Source organism: Anolis carolinensis, chromosome 5 (assembly GCF_035594765.1).
Source record: "Anolis carolinensis isolate JA03-04 chromosome 5, rAnoCar3.1.pri, whole genome shotgun sequence".
In the NCBI taxonomy this organism is placed as follows: domain Eukaryota; kingdom Metazoa; phylum Chordata; class Lepidosauria; order Squamata; family Dactyloidae; genus Anolis; species Anolis carolinensis.
The window spans coordinates 56,652,752-56,671,593 of NC_085845.1; the positions used below are offsets into that span (position 1 = coordinate 56,652,752).

The 18,842-nt window shown below is 36.3% G+C and overlaps 1 protein-coding gene across 1 annotated transcript in view; it reads left to right on the top strand.

Moving 5' to 3' along the window:
* The window catches only part of tll1 (tolloid like 1), a 134,470-nt gene that overhangs the window by 66,637 nt on the left and 48,991 nt on the right, over nt 1–18,842 (top strand). The window contains exons 3-6 of the mRNA XM_003225642.4: nt 2,249–2,359; nt 8,914–8,994; nt 11,532–11,684; nt 13,034–13,151. Of these exons, the coding sequence (XP_003225690.2) occupies nt 2,249–2,359; nt 8,914–8,994; nt 11,532–11,684; nt 13,034–13,151 (463 nt within the window). The remainder of the gene's footprint in view (nt 1–2,248; nt 2,360–8,913; nt 8,995–11,531; nt 11,685–13,033; nt 13,152–18,842) is intronic.

Here is an 18,842-nt window from a genome sequence, read left to right on the forward strand (position 1 = left end):
TTTAGCCTGCTGCTGGACGGACAGCAGGCCATTCTGGCTTCTCTGGGCAGGGAGTTCCAGAGTTGATGGTCAGCCACAGAGAAGGCCCTCTCCCGTTCCACAAACCAAGCTTGAGATGAAGGCGAGACCAAGAGAAGTGCCTCTCCTGAAGATATCAGGGCCCGAGCAGGTTCATAGAAGGGGTTGCGGTCAGCCAAATAGCCTGGACCTGAAACATGTAGGGCTTTAAAGGTCATAACCAGCAGTATGAATTGTGCCTGGTAATAGACTGGCAGCCAGTGGAGCTGTTGCAACAGGGGGGTTGACTCTTCCCTGTAGCCAGCCCCAGTGAGCAACCTGGCTGCAGCTCTTTGGACCGTCTGAAGTTTCCAAGCACTCTTCAGAGGCAGCCTCACGTAGAGCGTGTTACAGTAATTCATATGGGATGTAATTAAGGCATGTACCACCATGGCCAGATCTGGCTTCTCAATGAATGGGCACAGTTGGCGTATAAGTTTTAATTGTATAAAGGCCCTTCTGGCCATCACCAACACCTGGGCTTCCAGGTTTATTTAGGTTTATTTAGTTTTGCACTTCATTGTATTTTTGCTGCATGGACAACACAGCTGCTCTGAATATGTTTCATGGTCCATCTAAGTAATTATTCTATGTCATGAATGGTATATCAGCAATAATTGATTGATATTAATTCAGGGCTCCTCCCTACTTAATGTGATCTTAAATGGATTCATTGCACTTTATCTATTTACGAATTTGTTATTCATAGTGTGCACCTTGCTTATCCACTATTGCAACCTCATTGTTTTTAACTCGATGTTTCATATGTTATCATTGCTTTGTATTTGATTTTGCTGTAAGCCGCCCCAAGTCCCCTTCGGGGGAGATGGAGGCGGGATATAAATAAACTTATTATTATTATTATTATTATTATTATTATTATTATTATTATTAGCCAGGTGACTGGTAACTATGAGCTTTTGGAGCATGACATTTAAAAGATGGCAGAGACTTCTAAAGCACATTATACATTTTTCTTTCTAGTACTATCCAAAGTAAAATGCATATTCTGGTCATAAAGAAAAGTTGTCCATGTTTTTTTTTTTTTCAAAATGAAGTGAACAGTAAATTAAAATTTCCTGTTGAAATAACTAATAAGCTCAAAACTGGTGTATGACAGTATATAGTTGGAATGCTGTATTTTATGTACAATATTAAATTTGTGGAAGCTTAAACTTGAATTACTCTGATTTTAATGGAGGAAATATTTTAGAGGGAAATGAAATGGTTTCTTTACATCTCTGTACTCCTGCAGCGTAGGCATTCTGGTACTTTCCCTACAGATTTAGGAAAGCAAGCTATTCATTCTCCCTGGGGGGTTGACAAGACTGGGCATGTACTTGATCTCCTGATTTTAAACTTTCTACAGATAAATTGCTGTATAATTGTTTCACCTCTCAATCAATATTTTCTGGTCTTTCACCATTTCTATGCTTTAGCTGTTTCAGCATATTCGGTTTTTGTACTTTGTCTAAATCGTCAGTCAAATTATGATGCTAAATTTCAAATAAATCAGTGAAATTAGAGATGTTTAGCCTTATTTATTATTTTGAGTTGTTGCTTCCGTTTGTGGAAGAAAGGATTGTGTTCAAAGACCCCAGGCATTCGAAATAACATTGAGAATAAGTCAGCTCATATTTTTAAGAGTTGATTTTTCCAGACTTATACATGAGCATATGGTGTACTTTCTTTTGCACCTTGTTCAAGGGTTGAGGTGGTGCCACACCTAATTACAGCATAATTCCTATCGTGTATTTGGAACTAAGTTGCACTTTATTTGCCGAGATTTTCTAGAACATAAGAGTAATTGGAGTGAAGCTTATAGAGATGCACATTCAAGTAAACATTTCTTCTGCTGACAGATTGGTATGGGCTAACAAGACAGAACTGCTATATGTTGAAGCAATACTGTATGTTTAAAACACTTGTCAAAAAAATTATATCTGTGATGAAAATATATTTGGAATGTAATGCATTAGCTTTACACACCATTAAAACAGAAAAATTAAATTTTACTAGAAAGGTAGAACAATACTCTTCTAATTTCTATGTGCGTGCATGTATTTAAATGAGAAGCTAAATTGTAAAATAAGCAGAAAACAACTGCGCCGAAGTACTTGCTCCAAATTAAATTGTTTGTATGATTCTACTCTTAATATATTTAAATTAAGCTCTCTTTTTGTATTTAAAGCTGTCTTTTGGGGAGATATTGCCTTAGATGACGAAGACTTAAAAATCTTTCAGATTGACCGGACTATTGATCTCACACAGCATTCAAATGAGAGAGACAGACACAATACAGGTAAGCTGCTAAGGATTTTGATTGGTTTACATAAAGAGAATGTTCTATATTCAATTTTTGCTTTCTTATAGATCATAATATAATTTCTGGAAATAATTTTACTGATGTGATTTGATAAGCCACAGAGATATACAAACACATTTGTGATTTGATTTGTGATTTTCTGTTACTTACAGTGGAGTTTTGACTTTTTACAATCAATTCAACTTTTTTTAAAAAGTACAATTATACACAATCCAAAACTAGCAAAAGTTGATAGGAAGAGGACAATTTGAGAGCTCCATAAATCTGCCTAGTCCAAAGACCTATACAATAAAATAATATTGAATGTAATGTTTAATATGTGTTAATTTTAATTCAGTTTATTTTAAGCTTAGTGTTTTGTATGTGTTTAAGGCATTGAATAATTGCCGTATGTAAGCCACCTTGAGTCCCCTTCAAGGTAGAGAAAGGCGGGGTATAAATAGGGTAAATAAATAAATAATAAATAAAATATGTGGCAATGAAACACCACAACTGTACCTCAGACTAACTCTCAGAAAATCTTCTATTCATTTATGAGGGGAAGTACTTTCTTTCAATGATTTGAATATGTGGTCAGGTTCATGAAGGATGAACCGATCTGTTAGGTATCTTGACCTTACGTTATGCAAGGATTTTAAAGGACTTGGGCTCAAAAATGGACCAGAACCCAGTGAAAGAGGGCTAACATGTATCCAATTCTGGCATTGCAAGAAAATAAGTTGGTGTCTAGGGCCATACATGCCAGTTGTGCATCTTTTTTCATGCATGTGTTGTCCTTCCACTGGCAAACTTCGACATTTGGCACAAAGGTCTGAAGGGGAATTCTAAGCATATGCAGTTAACTGCACTTATAAGATCCCTTTACAGACTGGTCACTGTAGACATGAATTAGAATCTCCCATCAGAATTTTGTACTAAATGAATGGAGCTAATAAAGTTGCTTTCATTCACATTTTCCTGGTTATAAAATGGTAAGCCTTCAGATATGTTGAATTTCTGTGGTTAAATCTGCATCTAACCAGTGCTCTGTAGTTATCCCTGGACATATATTTATGTAGGTAATGCCATGCTGGTGATATCTGCAGTCACAATGACACACTTTCCAGGATCTGTCATGGGAATTGCAGCACAAGAAGTGCTGACTGTATATAGTAAGAATCCTATCCTGCATACAAAGACTAGGAGAAATGGGACTGCAACTTACTGGGTTTTCCATGGGAAGAAATTCTGGGAATGGCTTGTTAATACATGGCAGCAGCTGTGTAAATAGTTGGCTTATATTAGCATGTCTGGGAAGCACAGTGCAAAGATGGGGAACACCCTTATTAGTAAGTGTTAACTGTAGCAGAGACAAACTGAGCTGCGCTGCATTTCAAATTTAGGGAGAAATCGGCACAAACAGCTCAAATGAAATTAATATCCTTCTTGCACTTTCCAGTGTCTCCCAACAAAGTATGCAGGGTAGATATGCAGTTCTGTTTCAAGTCAAGCCCATACCTGATAAAATAAGAGGGAGATATGCTACATACCTTCTTGTCTTTGCCTACCTCTGTCATTAGACCTATTCAGTAAAACAGAGGATGCTATCACAGAATGAGTTGGAGGAGGAGGTTCTTTTGATACTCTTTCCTACTTTGGTGAGAGGAGTCTTCCTATGAATTCTTTGGGTGTTTATTCAAGACATAGTAGTATAATTATAATTTATCATTTTGTTTTTTGCGTAAATTACACAAAATATGACATGTAATCCTTGCCTCCAACCAAGGTATTCCAAGTGAGCTATATTTCATTTTTCTTGATACCTTATAGAGAAATGTTTTTGTGCCTTAGTTTTAGCCTTGGACAAAAATGATTCCAATTTGCAATACAGAGCAAGAACAGGGAAACCTTAAGTCAAATTTTTGTTAAATATTTAGCACATTATAGGTAGAAACATGTAACAAAATGACCCTTGCCGTGGCTCCTTTTTACTTCAGGTTTTCAGTCAAGTGTTGGAATTTCCAATTTTGAAGTTCTCCACTTGAAACTGGGTGGCTAAATCAACAAACAAAGTGAAGAAGTATTTGGAGGTAACTTGGGGTTGTTTCTTGTTCCAGGCTAATGCCTGAAGGGAAGGGCCAGTAAAACTTCTCATGAGAGCAGGGCATCAGGACCATGGACAGCTCGTTATGAAGCTGGAGGCATTCACAGAACACTGAAGTGTGGGTGTTGTTTTAGCTGGGATTTGGAACCAAACTGAGGTCTTAGGCCCCTTCCACACAGTGGAATAAAATCCCACATTATCTGCTTTGAACTGGACTATATGGTAGTGTGGACTCAGAAAACCCAGTTCAAAGCAGATATTGTGGGATTTTCTGCCTTGATATTCTGGGTTATATAGCTGTGTGGAAGGGCCCTTAGTCTTGGCATCAGGTATGTTTTCCTTGCTCAGCCTACTGAGGAATAACAGCCTTAAAGGCTAGACTCAGCTCTGATTAGTACTTGGATGGGATCTCCAATGAATACCAAGTGCAGTAGGCTATATTTCAGATGAAGAAACTGGCAACGCTACCTCTGAATATTCCTTGCCTAACAAAATCCTATTAATTTCATGAGGTTGCCATAAATCAATGGACAATTTGCATCCTGCTCCCCAGATGATGGCACCATCAATGCTACATGTCCCTCTTGGTTCTCCAGGAGATAGCATGAAGGGCAAGAGGGATCCCCATGCACTACCACAGTTTCTGAGGAAACGGACTCTAAATCAGGGGAGTAAAATAGAGTTTCTTGGGGCAACAGGTTAGGTATGGGGGGGGGGTCTTCCTTGTGAGATATATGGTAGTATAATGCCTTGTGGACGCTTTCTGGGATTAAAGTATCTTTTTCCTTGGCTTTCTTAAGTGTCCTCTCAGATCATAAAGGGATCTGACAGATTGAGATTTAAAAATAAATAGAAGTGATTTTTTGGGGCACTCTTCTCTTGGGTACCACATTGTTAAAAATCATTGGATTTTCTCTCCAAAATTTGGTTCAGTTTTACACAAATTAATATTATTGTTATACTGGCAATAGATTGCCTACTTCACATGCAAAGTATTTCTCATTATATCACACTTTCTGTTCTCAGTAGCGGTTTCTGGGCCATAGAAATCGGTATTAATGGAGTCTTTAGGGTTTAAAACACTATAGTAAAAGTTAATGATAGTAAATTGTTTACATTAGTTAATTAGAATGAATATGTGAATAGAAGAAAAATCTTCACAAGATACATAATTAAACCCCAAATTTATTAAAATAAAATTGGTACAGATGGTATAACCAATTATAAAACACTATGCAACTGCAAACACATTTAAATCATTATAGGTGGAAATGGATTTAAAGAAAATATAAGAAGTCCTTTTACTTTTTCCTCAGGAATATTTCCAGAATCTATTCTAATATGTTCTTTTCTTTATTTGGATGCAGAATGTAGGTTGTTGCCTGAGACAGAAGGGTAGGAAAGGGGTTCAGGGCTATGGAGGGTTAGGTATGGCCAGTGAGATTGTCTTGTGCAGGAATAGATAATTTAAACATGTTATTTTAATTTTGCAAGAACCTGTTGTGGAGTGCATCCTATCCAAACTGTGTCAGTTTTTGTATGTGTTAAATTAACTATGAATTTCCTGACATTTTTTGTTCTTAATTTAAATCAACACATTTTGGAGAGGATGCAACCCACAATACGTTTTCAGTAAACCAAGTGCCTGTTAGAAATTTTGTCCCTAGCACAATGGTGGCTACCAAAAGGGCCTGGGAAACAAGTGACTTATGGTTCACATCTTCCCCACAACTTTGCCCTTTCACACTACATAATTATGATTCCACTTTAACAACCATGGAACCTCCTATGGAATCCTGAGGTTTTTAGTTTCGATGATGATGATGATGGGTAGATAATGTCTACCTTAGCACTGTAGAAGGATGTTTCAACTGAGAAATCTTCTTGGAGAAAAGGTACTTATATCTTGCTTCTTCCACTTTGATTGTCAGCTAACCAGGATTAAATGACATGACCTGCATTTCTCCCAACAGCAGTGCAGGTCAGGTCATTTAATTCAGTTTGTTATTCAGAGATTCAGAAATCAAGAGATGAAACATTCATAACTTTGGAAATAAATATATCATCTATTAATATCAATACATAAACCAGTAACTTGAGGCACTAGTACCAATTCAAAAGTTGGCTGTGCTGTCTCTCCCAGCTTTCTCTCTTGTGCATATGTACATCTCTTGAGACAGTCTTTGTGTTGTGTCTATTTGGATTTCTAAAAGATTGCTCTTTGTTAATTAACACAGAGGTAATTAATGGATTATTTTGAATACATTCGTCTATTTTTACTTATATTTTCTTGAAGTCACCTAGCTGCTTAACACAGTAATTTCTTTGATCTTTTCATAGCTCTCAATTTGAAATGGTAATAGACTCCATAACATGCCCCCCTTCTTTCCCTCAACAAATGGTTTTAATTTTCTTTGAACTATTTTTCAGTTTTATTTTGCTGACAATACACAGAGCAAAGCAAACATCTTCTTTGACTCTTCAGTGCCAGTGATTGACTTGATTATCTTGCATTTTTACTTTGATTCACAGACATTTCAAACTGTGTTATAATTATCCTGTCATCTTTTACAATGTGCAGCATCTCTCAAATTAGTTTTCTTCATGCCATCTACAGGAAACATATGTGCTCACCTTCTGAAAAAGCAAGATACTATTTTTAGACAAAATTATGATATTTCAGGATGTGTAATTTTTAAATCTAATTTTTAAAATACCAGGATCAGAATATTAATTATTTTATTTGTTGCAAGAACTAGTATAATGCCTTTTTAAAAATGAGTAGCAATGTACTTTATCTGTACATTGATCAGGCTTTAGTATTAAACTTCGTCTACTTAGAAGTAAGCCCCACTGAATTCAATTTAATGCACTTTGAAGTAGATAATAGGTATAAGATTGGATTATTATATTGCAATGCTAGAATTACTGATTTATGAATAAGTCCTGTTCAAGTCAGTGAGATTTATTTCTGAATGTTTGTGCACATATACATGAATACATATATATTCTATATATTTTATGTATATTCCCTCTCTCTACACACACACACACACACACACACACACACACTATTCTGTCAAAGTCTTCTATTTTTTCTCATATGTTTTTGTTTCACGTATTAAATTATAGTCTGAAAATGCTAGTATCAATGGGCAGTAAATGTTTTTGGTCTTATTCGGTGCATAGTGATACTCACAAAATAGCTAATTGTAAAGGAATGTCTTAGAGTATTGCCTCATTCTCTTAAAATCTCAGCAAAAATTTGAGAAATGTTTCTCAAGGGTTCCTGCCACTATGTGACAGTGTAATAGAAATAATTAGACAGATTACAGAGCAATTGTGTAAATGTGTTTGCCATATATAGTACTGGGCACTTTGTATTAAGCCTGTGAACACTGTCATTTGGGGAGCTTGTATGAAGACTACATGTCAGAAGAATTTGGAGAATTGCTAAAATGGCCAACCTGTTTTTCATTATGCCTCATTAAGCTTATAGTCCTGTGCATCCTTTTTTGGAAACGAATTGAACACAGTGAACTTAACTTTTGAAACTGCATGCACTGGTATGTGATTTAAACCTTTAGTTTCTTCCAGACTTCCTATAATATGCTTCAGAGAGAGTGGCAGAAAGTGAGGCAGCTAATGCAAATACTGTGTATTGTCCTAAATCTAGTTCTTGGACCCAACTAAAGTTGACTCATTAGTTCAGTGAAACTAACGGTAATACAGTATTCCATTCTTTGTGTAAATTCTTTTGACCCAGGTGAAGAAACTGGCAAAGCTACAAAATGGGACGGATAATATTAGGATAAAAGTCTCAGCTTTTGAGACTTTTCAGTACACCAGTTCTTTGGCTATTGATACTGAAGTTACTAAACTATCGAGTAAATTATCCATCTGGGGTTTGTAGTATCTTACAAGAGTACATGCATGTTAATAATTTAAGATGTATCCTGGTGATATTTTAAATTTTGCAATGACAATCACCTTTCTCGCAAATGTTTATGATAGTTTCATAGTCCATTTTAAACTTCTGGATACCTACAGATTAGAGAGATGTATAAGTCTCCACTTTCCTAAAAGAAGGGCATGGTATACCAGTCATAGTACAAGATTGCCAATGTCTATGAGAAGAAGGGCAATCCTTCAGACATTATTTAGATGATATAATTGTTGTGAATTGTTCGAATACCAAAGTTACACTTGCTGACATTATAGAATGTGCACTGAAAATACTTTAGATGGCAACTATGTTTATGTTTCATTCTCATTTCCTTAAAGAATTTGAATGTTAATTGCCCCAAGAATCTTCTGCAATGTTAAAGCTACATTTTGTCAGCTAGACCCAAGATTAAGAAAAATATCATTTTCCCACTTCATTTTAGTATAAACATATGCTACATGGATGTGTGCAAGTTCTCACTGGATTTTCTCATTTTAAAAGGTGGCTTTGGAGAACGTGGAGTATCAAAAAAAAGTGATGCCCTCCATCAGCTTATAGACAGGATAAGAAAAATTGGTTCAGGTATTGTGCTGTTTCAGTTTCTCTTGATTTAAAGTTAAAATTTACCATGCCAATAGTGAGAATACTGTGAAACTTACTCTTTTCCCCAGCCCATATTTTTCACTTGTGTTTACACGAAAAGATGTGTCAGCTTCATTCAGTAGAAATATATGAGCAGAAAGGAATGTGTACAAATTGGGTCCCTCTGCTGGGATCAACAGAGCAATTTTTATGGGCTGGACAATTCTGCATATGTGTAGATAATACAGAGTCATTTTCTTAAAAGTAATGGGCAAATTATTAAAAAGAATGAGATTGTTACCTAAGTCAGTTCAGGTCCAGGCTATTTGGCTCACTGCATCCCCTTGTAAGAACCTGCCCAGGCCCTGAGATTCACAGATCCCACCTTCTCTTAGTCCCACCTCCATCTCAAGCTTGATTGGTGGGAATGAGAGAGCCGGCCTTCTTTCTCAGTGGATACCCCTCAACTTTGGAACTCCCTGCTCAGGGAAGCCAGAATGGCTCTTTCCCTGATGTCCTTCTGGCAGCAGGCTAAAACCCTTTTATTCAAACAGGCATTTAAAGAAGAAGGCTTTTAAGATTGTGTCAGGGGTTGCTGTGATTTTATATGCTTGTATGGATTTAACCTGAATTGGTTTTAATGTTAATGATGTTTGATGCAGTTTTAATATTTGTATATTTTAAATTGTATTGAAATGCTTTTAATTGTGAACCGCTTTGAGAATCCGTATGGAGAAAAAAAGCGGAATATAAATAAATATAATAATAATAATAATAATAATAATAAATCTGTCTTGATAGATCATATTTTAATGTAAGCTCTGAAATTTAAATATAAAAGAAAAAAGACAGTAATATTACAATTTTACTTGATCTCATTACAAAATTACTCCTTATTGATTCATTTGCAAATGCGGTTTATTTTTTAATACCATTAATATTTAATTCCATTTTACAACGAACAGATAGTATCTAATCCCTGAAAATAAACTTGTTTGTCTATCCCCATGTTGTCCTGGCCATGATTTAACTTTACAGTGTTCCCTCACTTATTGTGGATTTGATTATTGCGGATTTGCTGTTTCACAGGTTTTTTCATATGGCCCACCCTCCCTCGCAAGCACAAAAGGGCCCAGGCTGAGGCACGCTGTCCTCCTCAGCTACCTGGAGTCAGTGCCAGTAGGCCCTGCCTGTGCCTCATCGCCTCAGTGAACAAGAAGGAATACAGTACAGTACATTAAAAGAGGGAGGGAGGGAGGGACGCGATATTTATTAAAATAAATATAGTGTTCCTACTACTCAGATTTTCACTTAATGCAGGAGGTCTTGGAACGTAACCCCCGCAATAAGTGAGGGAGCACTCTACTGCTCCTTCTCTTTTGCTAAAGTGTTTCATTGAAAAATTTAGATTTGTATAGGCAACAAGGCCTTTTGAATTATTACACAAATGATTTTTATTTGGCATAAACTTTTACGTACCATTATCTATTTCATCAGATCTTCATCATGTTATCAGACTGATCTAATGGAATGGTCCACAAAGGGTTATGTCAAATAAAACTTAGAATAATAGAATCATAGAGTTGGAAGAGACCACATGGGCCATCTAGTCCAACACCCTGCCATGCAGGAAAAGCACAATAAAAGTATCCCTGACAAATGACCACCCAGTGTCCAAAGAAGGAGCCTCCACCACGCTCCAAGGCAGAAAGTTCCACTGTTGAACAGATTGTACAGTCAGGAAGTTCTTCCTAATTTTTAGGTGGAATCTCCTTTCCTGCTATTTGAACCCATTGGTCCAAGTCCTAATCTCCAGGACAGCAGAAAACAAGCCTGCTCCTGCTTTCTTATAACATCCTTTCACACACACATCTATCATGTCACCTCTCAACCTTCTGCAGGCTAAACAAGCCCAGTTCTTTAAGACGCTCCTCATAGGGCATGGTCTCCAGACCTTTGATCATTTTAGTTGCCCTCCTCTGGACACCTTACAGCTTGTCAATATCTCTCTTGAACTGTGGTGCCCACAATTGTTAATGATATACAAAACCTATTAAGAGTATACCAAAAAAAATGTAATAAGATGTCTTCTCTTCTGAAATTTTTTTGTTTTTGGGGAAGAGCCCTCCAGCAAGTAACAGTAGAGAAATGCAGTTCAATCCACTGTGCAAGATTTTAGGTCCTGCTTTGAGCATGAAACTATATATATATGTCAGATTCTTTAAGATAGATTTTTTAAGGCTGGGCTGATCAGAATACAGGACAATTAATACATGAATGGCAGGGTTAGAATCATAGAGTTGGAAATACCAGAAGGACCTTCTGGTTCAGACCCCTGCATGACAAATGGTTACATAACAAATGGCCCTGTGGTAGAGAACCCTTTGTCATTTCATGCTGTGCATTTCTTAAAACTGTCTCTGTTTGTTGCATTGCAAGGCTGGATTTGAGATATAGGAAAATAATTGCTTATACCTTTTTTCTTAGTGAATTTTTAAGCATTTTTAAACCAGTATCCATTGTGATTGTCATTTCAGGTTTTGAACAAAGCAATATAACTAAGGGAAGAGCAGGTCAAGCATTCTCAGAGAGCTTTGAGAGGAAAAGGATTCCCAGAGCAGCTACATCGCGCACAGAAAGAATATGGCCAGGGGGTGTCATCCCATATGTCATAGGAGGAAATTTCACAGGTAAGAGAGAAAATGGGAGTCATGAAGGAACTGGTCCTTCAAATTAGTAGAAAAATTATAACGAATCAGTTCTGAAAGTCTTGAATTGGTTTCTCTCTCTTGTTTTCTTTTCTTTTTCTCAAATACCACTATACTTTTCATATTTCTCAGTCCTGACTTTTAAGATATTTGCATATTCTAATCCTTAAATAATATAGCTGCATTTGTCTGTTTTATTGCTTTCTCTGTAGATTCTTTGTATTTTACTAGCCAAGTATATTACTTTCAGAAAACTACACATAAACGAATTAGTCAATCAAAATGACAAATATTCTTTGCATCTCTAAGTGTTGTGTGCAGTTGTTAGAGAATTGGACTGGAAACTGGGAGATCCATGTTCCAGTTTCCAGTTAGTATGTTTCAATAGCCTTTTGCTCATTGAAGACAGGTGGGATATAAATATAACTAAAAATGAATAAATTTACACATTTTAAGTATGTATTATCTCTTGTATACACTGGAGCTCTCAAGCAACTAACAAAAAACTCCTAAATTTAAATTAATAACAACAGCATTCACAAAGGTGTCTTTGTGCTATATTGCACTTTGTCCATTTCAACTGTAAAATTACCTTCCCCATTTCAGCCCATGTTGCACTTTGCCTGGGTTCTATGAATTAGTCTCCAGTGTTAATATTGTATGTTTTATGTTGATTTTAATTATTGTTTTTACTGTTATTGATGTTTTTATTGGATAACTGTTTTATTGCTGTGTTTTGATATTTGATTGTTTTATCGGGCAGGGCCCCATGTAAGCCGCCCCAAGTCCCTTCGGGGAGATGGGGTGGGGTATAAAAATAAGGTTATTATTATTATTATTATTATTATACAGTACAATGTGTTTCATTAAGTTGAGTTTGTCTTTGTTTTAATTTACTTTTAATTACTGTATTTCAATATTTATATCAATTCAATTCAAAGTTTATAGCATGGTGTTTAGTAAGTTTTGGGATATTATTTAACCCAAGTAAATATTCCATTGATTGCAGTATATAAAAATGCCCTATACCCAAAGGAGTGTCTGGGTGTATACGATCACACATATCTCACCTAAATATAATGTTATACATTCATCTTATGTCATTTATATGTATATTCATGAGCTGGGAATTAATACTTTTTGAAAATGTTGTCTTGGTTTGCAAAATTTACATTGTCTATAAGTAGTTTTTTTAATTGTTCAGTTTTCTGCAGTATTGGATTGTGTGAAATGTTCCTCATTTTTTGAGCTCCAACGTAATTGAGTTAATTTTAATATAGTTTAAAATACATTTCAAAATTGGTTTATTTCATTGCAAACATTGATTTCAGGTAGCCAGCGAGCAATGTTCAAGCAAGCAATGCGGCACTGGGAAAAATATACCTGTGTTACATTCATTGAGCGAAGTGATGAGGAAAGTTACATTGTGTTTACATACCGGCCTTGTGGGTAAGTTTGTATAGATGTTACTGGTTATAAATCATTGAAAACATTGCTTTGAAAATCTGAAGCATGGTGCTAGTTAAAATTGAAGTTAACTCAGTGTGATGTAAAATAGTTAGGGAATACATAAACTTAATGTATGTGTGGTCATCTACTCCCAAGACCTGCTGCAAGCATATAGGCCTACGGACATAATCTAGATCTCAGTGTGCTACTGTCAATTAGGAAGATACTTAAGGAGCAAATAACTTCCAGTGACTCCAGTAAATGAAATTATGAACACGGTTCAAGGAAAACCTAACACACACCCTAAAAAGTGTGTGTGTTATATGCATTTTCTTAACACACTTTATAATGGTTTCTTTGTGTACTGAATAGACCGCTATTTGGATAAATCAGTTGGCTGTGTAAAACTGGCTTCATAATTACTGGTAGTTGTATCCAGGCTCCTGTGAGAACCCAATATAGGGGTTCTCTTTCAGTCCTTTCACAAGTGAATGGGAATTCTAATGCAATAGAAAATGTAACAATGGGAAGGATTTCAACATTGGCTTTCGCCCTTCATAATTATAATTGAGAGTATTCATCTTTGATAGCAAAGTTGGTATATTTCATGAACAATCTGGACATGTTTTCTGTATGAAGAGTAACAAAGTTAGTCTGGCGACCTCATCCCAAAGGGCAGAGAGGCAACAAGGTGAATCTGTCATCCTGTGCACTACCCCCTTGTGGCAACGCTTTCCCCATCACGTGTGGGAAGTGTCTCCTTCCCTACAAGGACCTATGCTGGCTCCATGTGCAGGCTCCCATGTTGGGAGAGAAGTATCCAAGGACACTTCCACCTCGGTTGGGGTAGGGCCTCTGCCGGAAGTTACACGACATCATGTGATGGCCAGCGTGAGGTTCCATCCCTTAGGACATTAAAATTGCCCCATCTGATGAGGCCCTTGAACTTCAAAATACAGTATAGAACAATAATAAAAACAATGTGTGCACATTTTAATATTGTTTACATGGATAAGTTTAAAAATAACTTTTGATGCCATTTTTGACTGAAAAGCAATTTACAAATGGTCATCAATGTGATTACTAAATATGTAATTTCATCAGATGACTTTCTGTTGGGATTTTTTGTTCTTTATTTTAGAGCTATTAGGTGGTTTGGTGAAGTTATTGTTTTATGCTACATGGTAGGAAATGCTTGTAAATGTTAAGTTTCTATTGCTTTATAAAATGCTTTAGGCTGAAATATTATACTCACTTACCTGAAAGTAACTGGTATTGAATTTAGTGAACTTACTTTGAAATAGACATGCATTGGGTAACATGGGTCAGTGATAACATCTTTTACTGTTCAACTGCATAAACAGCAGACAGAAGCACTTGACCTGATTTTGATTCCAAACTCTTTTAATCTTCTTAAAGCCCATATTAATGGTTTAACTCTCAGATATATGAAGAAATATTGTTATTACCCAAAGAGTGTGCTTAAAGACATGACCATATTGCCTCATTTTCTGTTAGGGTGTCAGTTATTACGCTCCACTTGCCATTATTGATCAGCTAGAAAGATTAAATGGAATTAGAGATTCATAAATAGTGCCTTTAACTGCTGTCTGATGCAATAAAGATTAAGGGGATCATGATCTGGAAAGTCAGCTACTGGCACAGTTTAGAAAGAAAACCTAGAATTCATACTGTAGAGAGATTACTGGGCTTTGGTTCAAGTCCACCTAGGCTATGTGTTTGCAAAGGTGATATAGACAAGTACAGTATTTTGGGTCATCACTTTTTGTTTTTCTTTGCATCCCTTACCCTTTGACCCAGTGCCACTGTCCTCATTGTTCTAGTCCACTTAATTGGATGGATTAGTTATATACTTGGCAGGCTATTCAATGTAGGCAGTTCCAATGACCCTGTTGTATGTAACCTATACTACAGCCAGTATTTTAAGATTGAATTAGTATTAATTGCTGTTTGCTTTTAACATTCATCTAATTGTTAGCCGTGTGTATCCCTTACAATTCACCAAATATGCTTACCATTAAAATTGTCATGATCAGATTATCTATTTTACAGAATCATAAATCTGTACATTAATGCGACTTCCAGGTGTATTTTTGCATCTTGGAGGGGATATTCTTTATTCTTTGGGGTGCTGCAAGGCGCTATTGTATCTCCATACAGTTTTGTGTCTGAATAAATCTGAATAAATAAATAAATCTGAGTAAGTAAAAATGTGACAGCCCTCCAGAATTAAAAATGATGGCCCTGTTGAGCGGATTGCTCTCATTTTTCTTTAGCTGCTATGCACAATTCAAGAAGCAGGCCTTATTTTTTAAACTTTTTCATGGGTAGTTTGGCGTATTTTAAAACTGTGCTCTTCTCATATGTGTCTGCCTAACCTACATTAAATTCCAATTTCAAGATGAAGTAGTAGTAACATCTGACTATTCCTTACCCAAGGAAAGCCATTAAATCCATGATGTCACCAGAAATAGACAGACAACTCGAAGATACACATGCACAAATGGAGTGCAAGAATAGTTTTCATTTTTTGAAACTTCGTTCTGATTTGGAGAGAGCTCCACCTCACTGTCATAGAATGAGACACTCCTTCTGTTCAAACCACTAATCACAAGCAGTTCTTGGACAAGTTCGGCATTATTTACACTTAATTGTCTTTTAGAGATACTTTTATGCAAGGTTTTAATTTGTAGGAATTAAATACAATCTGATCAGAAAGTGTGAAAAATGGTTTAGTATTGCATTGTTCTTATATTTTAGTGGGTATGTTCATTTTTAGACCTTTACAAAAGGATGGCACAAAATATTTAAAATTGAAATCATTAATGGCCATCCCACTGCTTCTCATGAATGCAATTAAAGATCAGATTGAAAGCTGAAAGAATCCTGATATTTTTCTCCACCAGGTTGGGGATAGTGTAGCCTATATGCACCCTTTAACCCCCATTCTGCAGCCCCCAAAGCCCCCAGGAGAGCTCTGAAGCTCCCATACTTCAAAATTGATCAAGGCAGCTTTTTAAACACAGTATTGTACATTCACATGGCAGCTCCATCCTCAGGAAGTGACCGGTTGTTCAGGAGGCATATGTACCATATTTTCTGTTTTGCCCAGTGCCTGTCTTGCTTTGCCTGGGCAAAATAGACACTTGCAGTACTTTGGAAGAGGTGACGCTGGCCTCGTTTCCTCTTCCTTGCCATGAACATCTATTTCACCCAGGTAAAGGAAGGGAAAAGCTGAAAGGAACAGAAATATGTAGCACACAGGAAGAGGAAAAGAAGCCAGATCCACTGTGTAAGTCATGTTGCACATGCACACGGAGCTGGTTCTTTCTCCTCTTTCTGTTTGCCCTGGTATCTTCCTGTTTTCCCCAGTACTTCTCTTCCTTTGCTTGGGTGAAATAGACACCTCATGTAGAAACTAAGACACACAGGAGACAATATGAACCCCATGAAAATATTCAGCCAAGATAGATTAGGACTATTGTAGAGCAATGCCTCCAAGACCTATATCACCCAAATATCCCTGAAGGATATCATGCTGAATTTCCACTAAAGGATTCAAGAGGGCCAAGAGGAACACACTCCCCCTGTCTAGTTCCCAATAGGTTTCAGGGATACATAGTCAATGAAAATATCTTCCAAACAAAGTAAACAGACGGTTGGTCATGTTGCTGTATACTGGGAGCCTATATACATTGGAACCAATATAAGACTTGGATAACTTTTGTGTTAGAGCTGTTGCTCCTTTTCATTTTGTCTGGTACTGCCAAATTGAGCTTTGTATGGGGAACTTTAATAATATTATATGCTATTTGGACATATTTTCTTTGTACATAGACCATCTTGTGTTTGTGTAGATACTTTACAAGTATTCTGGGATTTTGTATAGTAGTTCCTAATAGGTCGCATGCACTAAGTTGACAAAGGCCGTTTCTTCCCATAACAAGGCTTGAACCTAGATTGGAATGGATCCAGATAATACTTTTCTAGGGAAATCTTTAGGGTTAGTTATTGTTTATCATTCAGTTTGGGAAAGCAAGGACTTCGCTAGCTGAGTATTCAAAAGGCCCCACCCTAAACATTTCCCAGAATTCTGCAGGCACCAGAAGAATGGGGCTGCCTGCGTTAAACCCCCAGTGTGATAATGTGGTAAAACTTGCTGGAAGCTTCTTTAGTTAGTTTTGTTAAACCCTTTTGCACCATGAAAGGAAATTCAAGGTTGTTGGTAGTAATATTTTGAATATGCTATGCATTTTCAGCATTATTATTTTCTCAAAACACTTTTTGTAAATTGTGAGCTGCAGGGCCAATGGGGCTTACATAGGTATTCATTGGTGATCTACAGAGAACAGCAAGACACATGCAGGGGAACAGGTGGAAATTCCGGAACTGAACAGATGGGAAGAAGAGATTATATGTTGTGCAGACTTAGAATGATTAACTTTTGTTTTTTCAGAAAATAATTTTACTGAGATATGGTACTAATCATTAAAACATTTCACATCACATTGCTTCTAGCACATGGATTTCTTTTTCCTTCAGTTGACCTTTAAAAAGCAATAGACTGCTGAAATAGGTCAGATGTTGCTCATAAGTTTAACTGTCTTCACAGGATTTTAATCTGATATTTAACATAGCGTGAGACCTGTCACATAGATGATTCTGTTTCAGTGGTCCGTTAGCTGCAATTAATATTATTTTGCACAGTTGGATTTTATAGGACATGTTTTTATGCAGTTCTCTGGGTATTCTCAATTAAAATATTCAATTTATACACCAAGGAATTATATAAACACATACCACATTTACTGATCAATTTAAGACTGTAACTATATAAGATAGATATCCACTGACATCAAAAGCACTCTGAATATGTGGAGCTTCTTCCAAAAAGTACCAAACCCATTTGAACAATTTTTACAGAAATAAAAAATTGCTGAGGCTATGCATTATTTTGCTAAAAAATGCAATTTTCCAAGCCCTGTACTAAAGTGATTTGATACATTTTGATAGTGTGTAAAACTGGTTATGGGTAGAAAATTTGAAATGGGATATCCTGGAAGATATATGATGATAGGACTGTACATTACAGCAATTTACTCTATATCTCAAGTTGTGTATGTGATGCTAATTTGGAGAGCATTTTAAAAAGCTAGGTTTTTTAAAAAACCCATCACCTATCAATTCACAAATATGCTGACCTCACATCTAGTTTATATTGAGTTTAAAATGGGCTAAGAGAATATATCTATGAATGGTTTCTGTTGTTTTCTAATATAATGGACTCTGACCATTCAAGATATTCCATGACGTTTCTTCTTAGAAAGCCTAAAATATCTTGAATTCCAAATTCCTAAATAATAAACATGCAGAGAGTCTCTGCTATTGTTATCAGAATATATTGATAATGAAATAGCGTGGGTGTACTAAGTATTGTGACTCATGCTGGTGTACCACCTTTTTTCAAAATACTCTCCTTCCCTACTGCTGTATGTTACAGGATGCTGCTATTCAGGCACTGACCTTGTCAAGGGCTGTGTCATTCTCCTGTGTACTTTATATCAAAAAAACATATCCATCCCTAGCTCTAAGAATAAAACATGCTCAAGTATTTGTGATTTCAAATTTGTTTTCAGAAACCCTGGGTTTTGATGTATTGTCAGGTTGCAG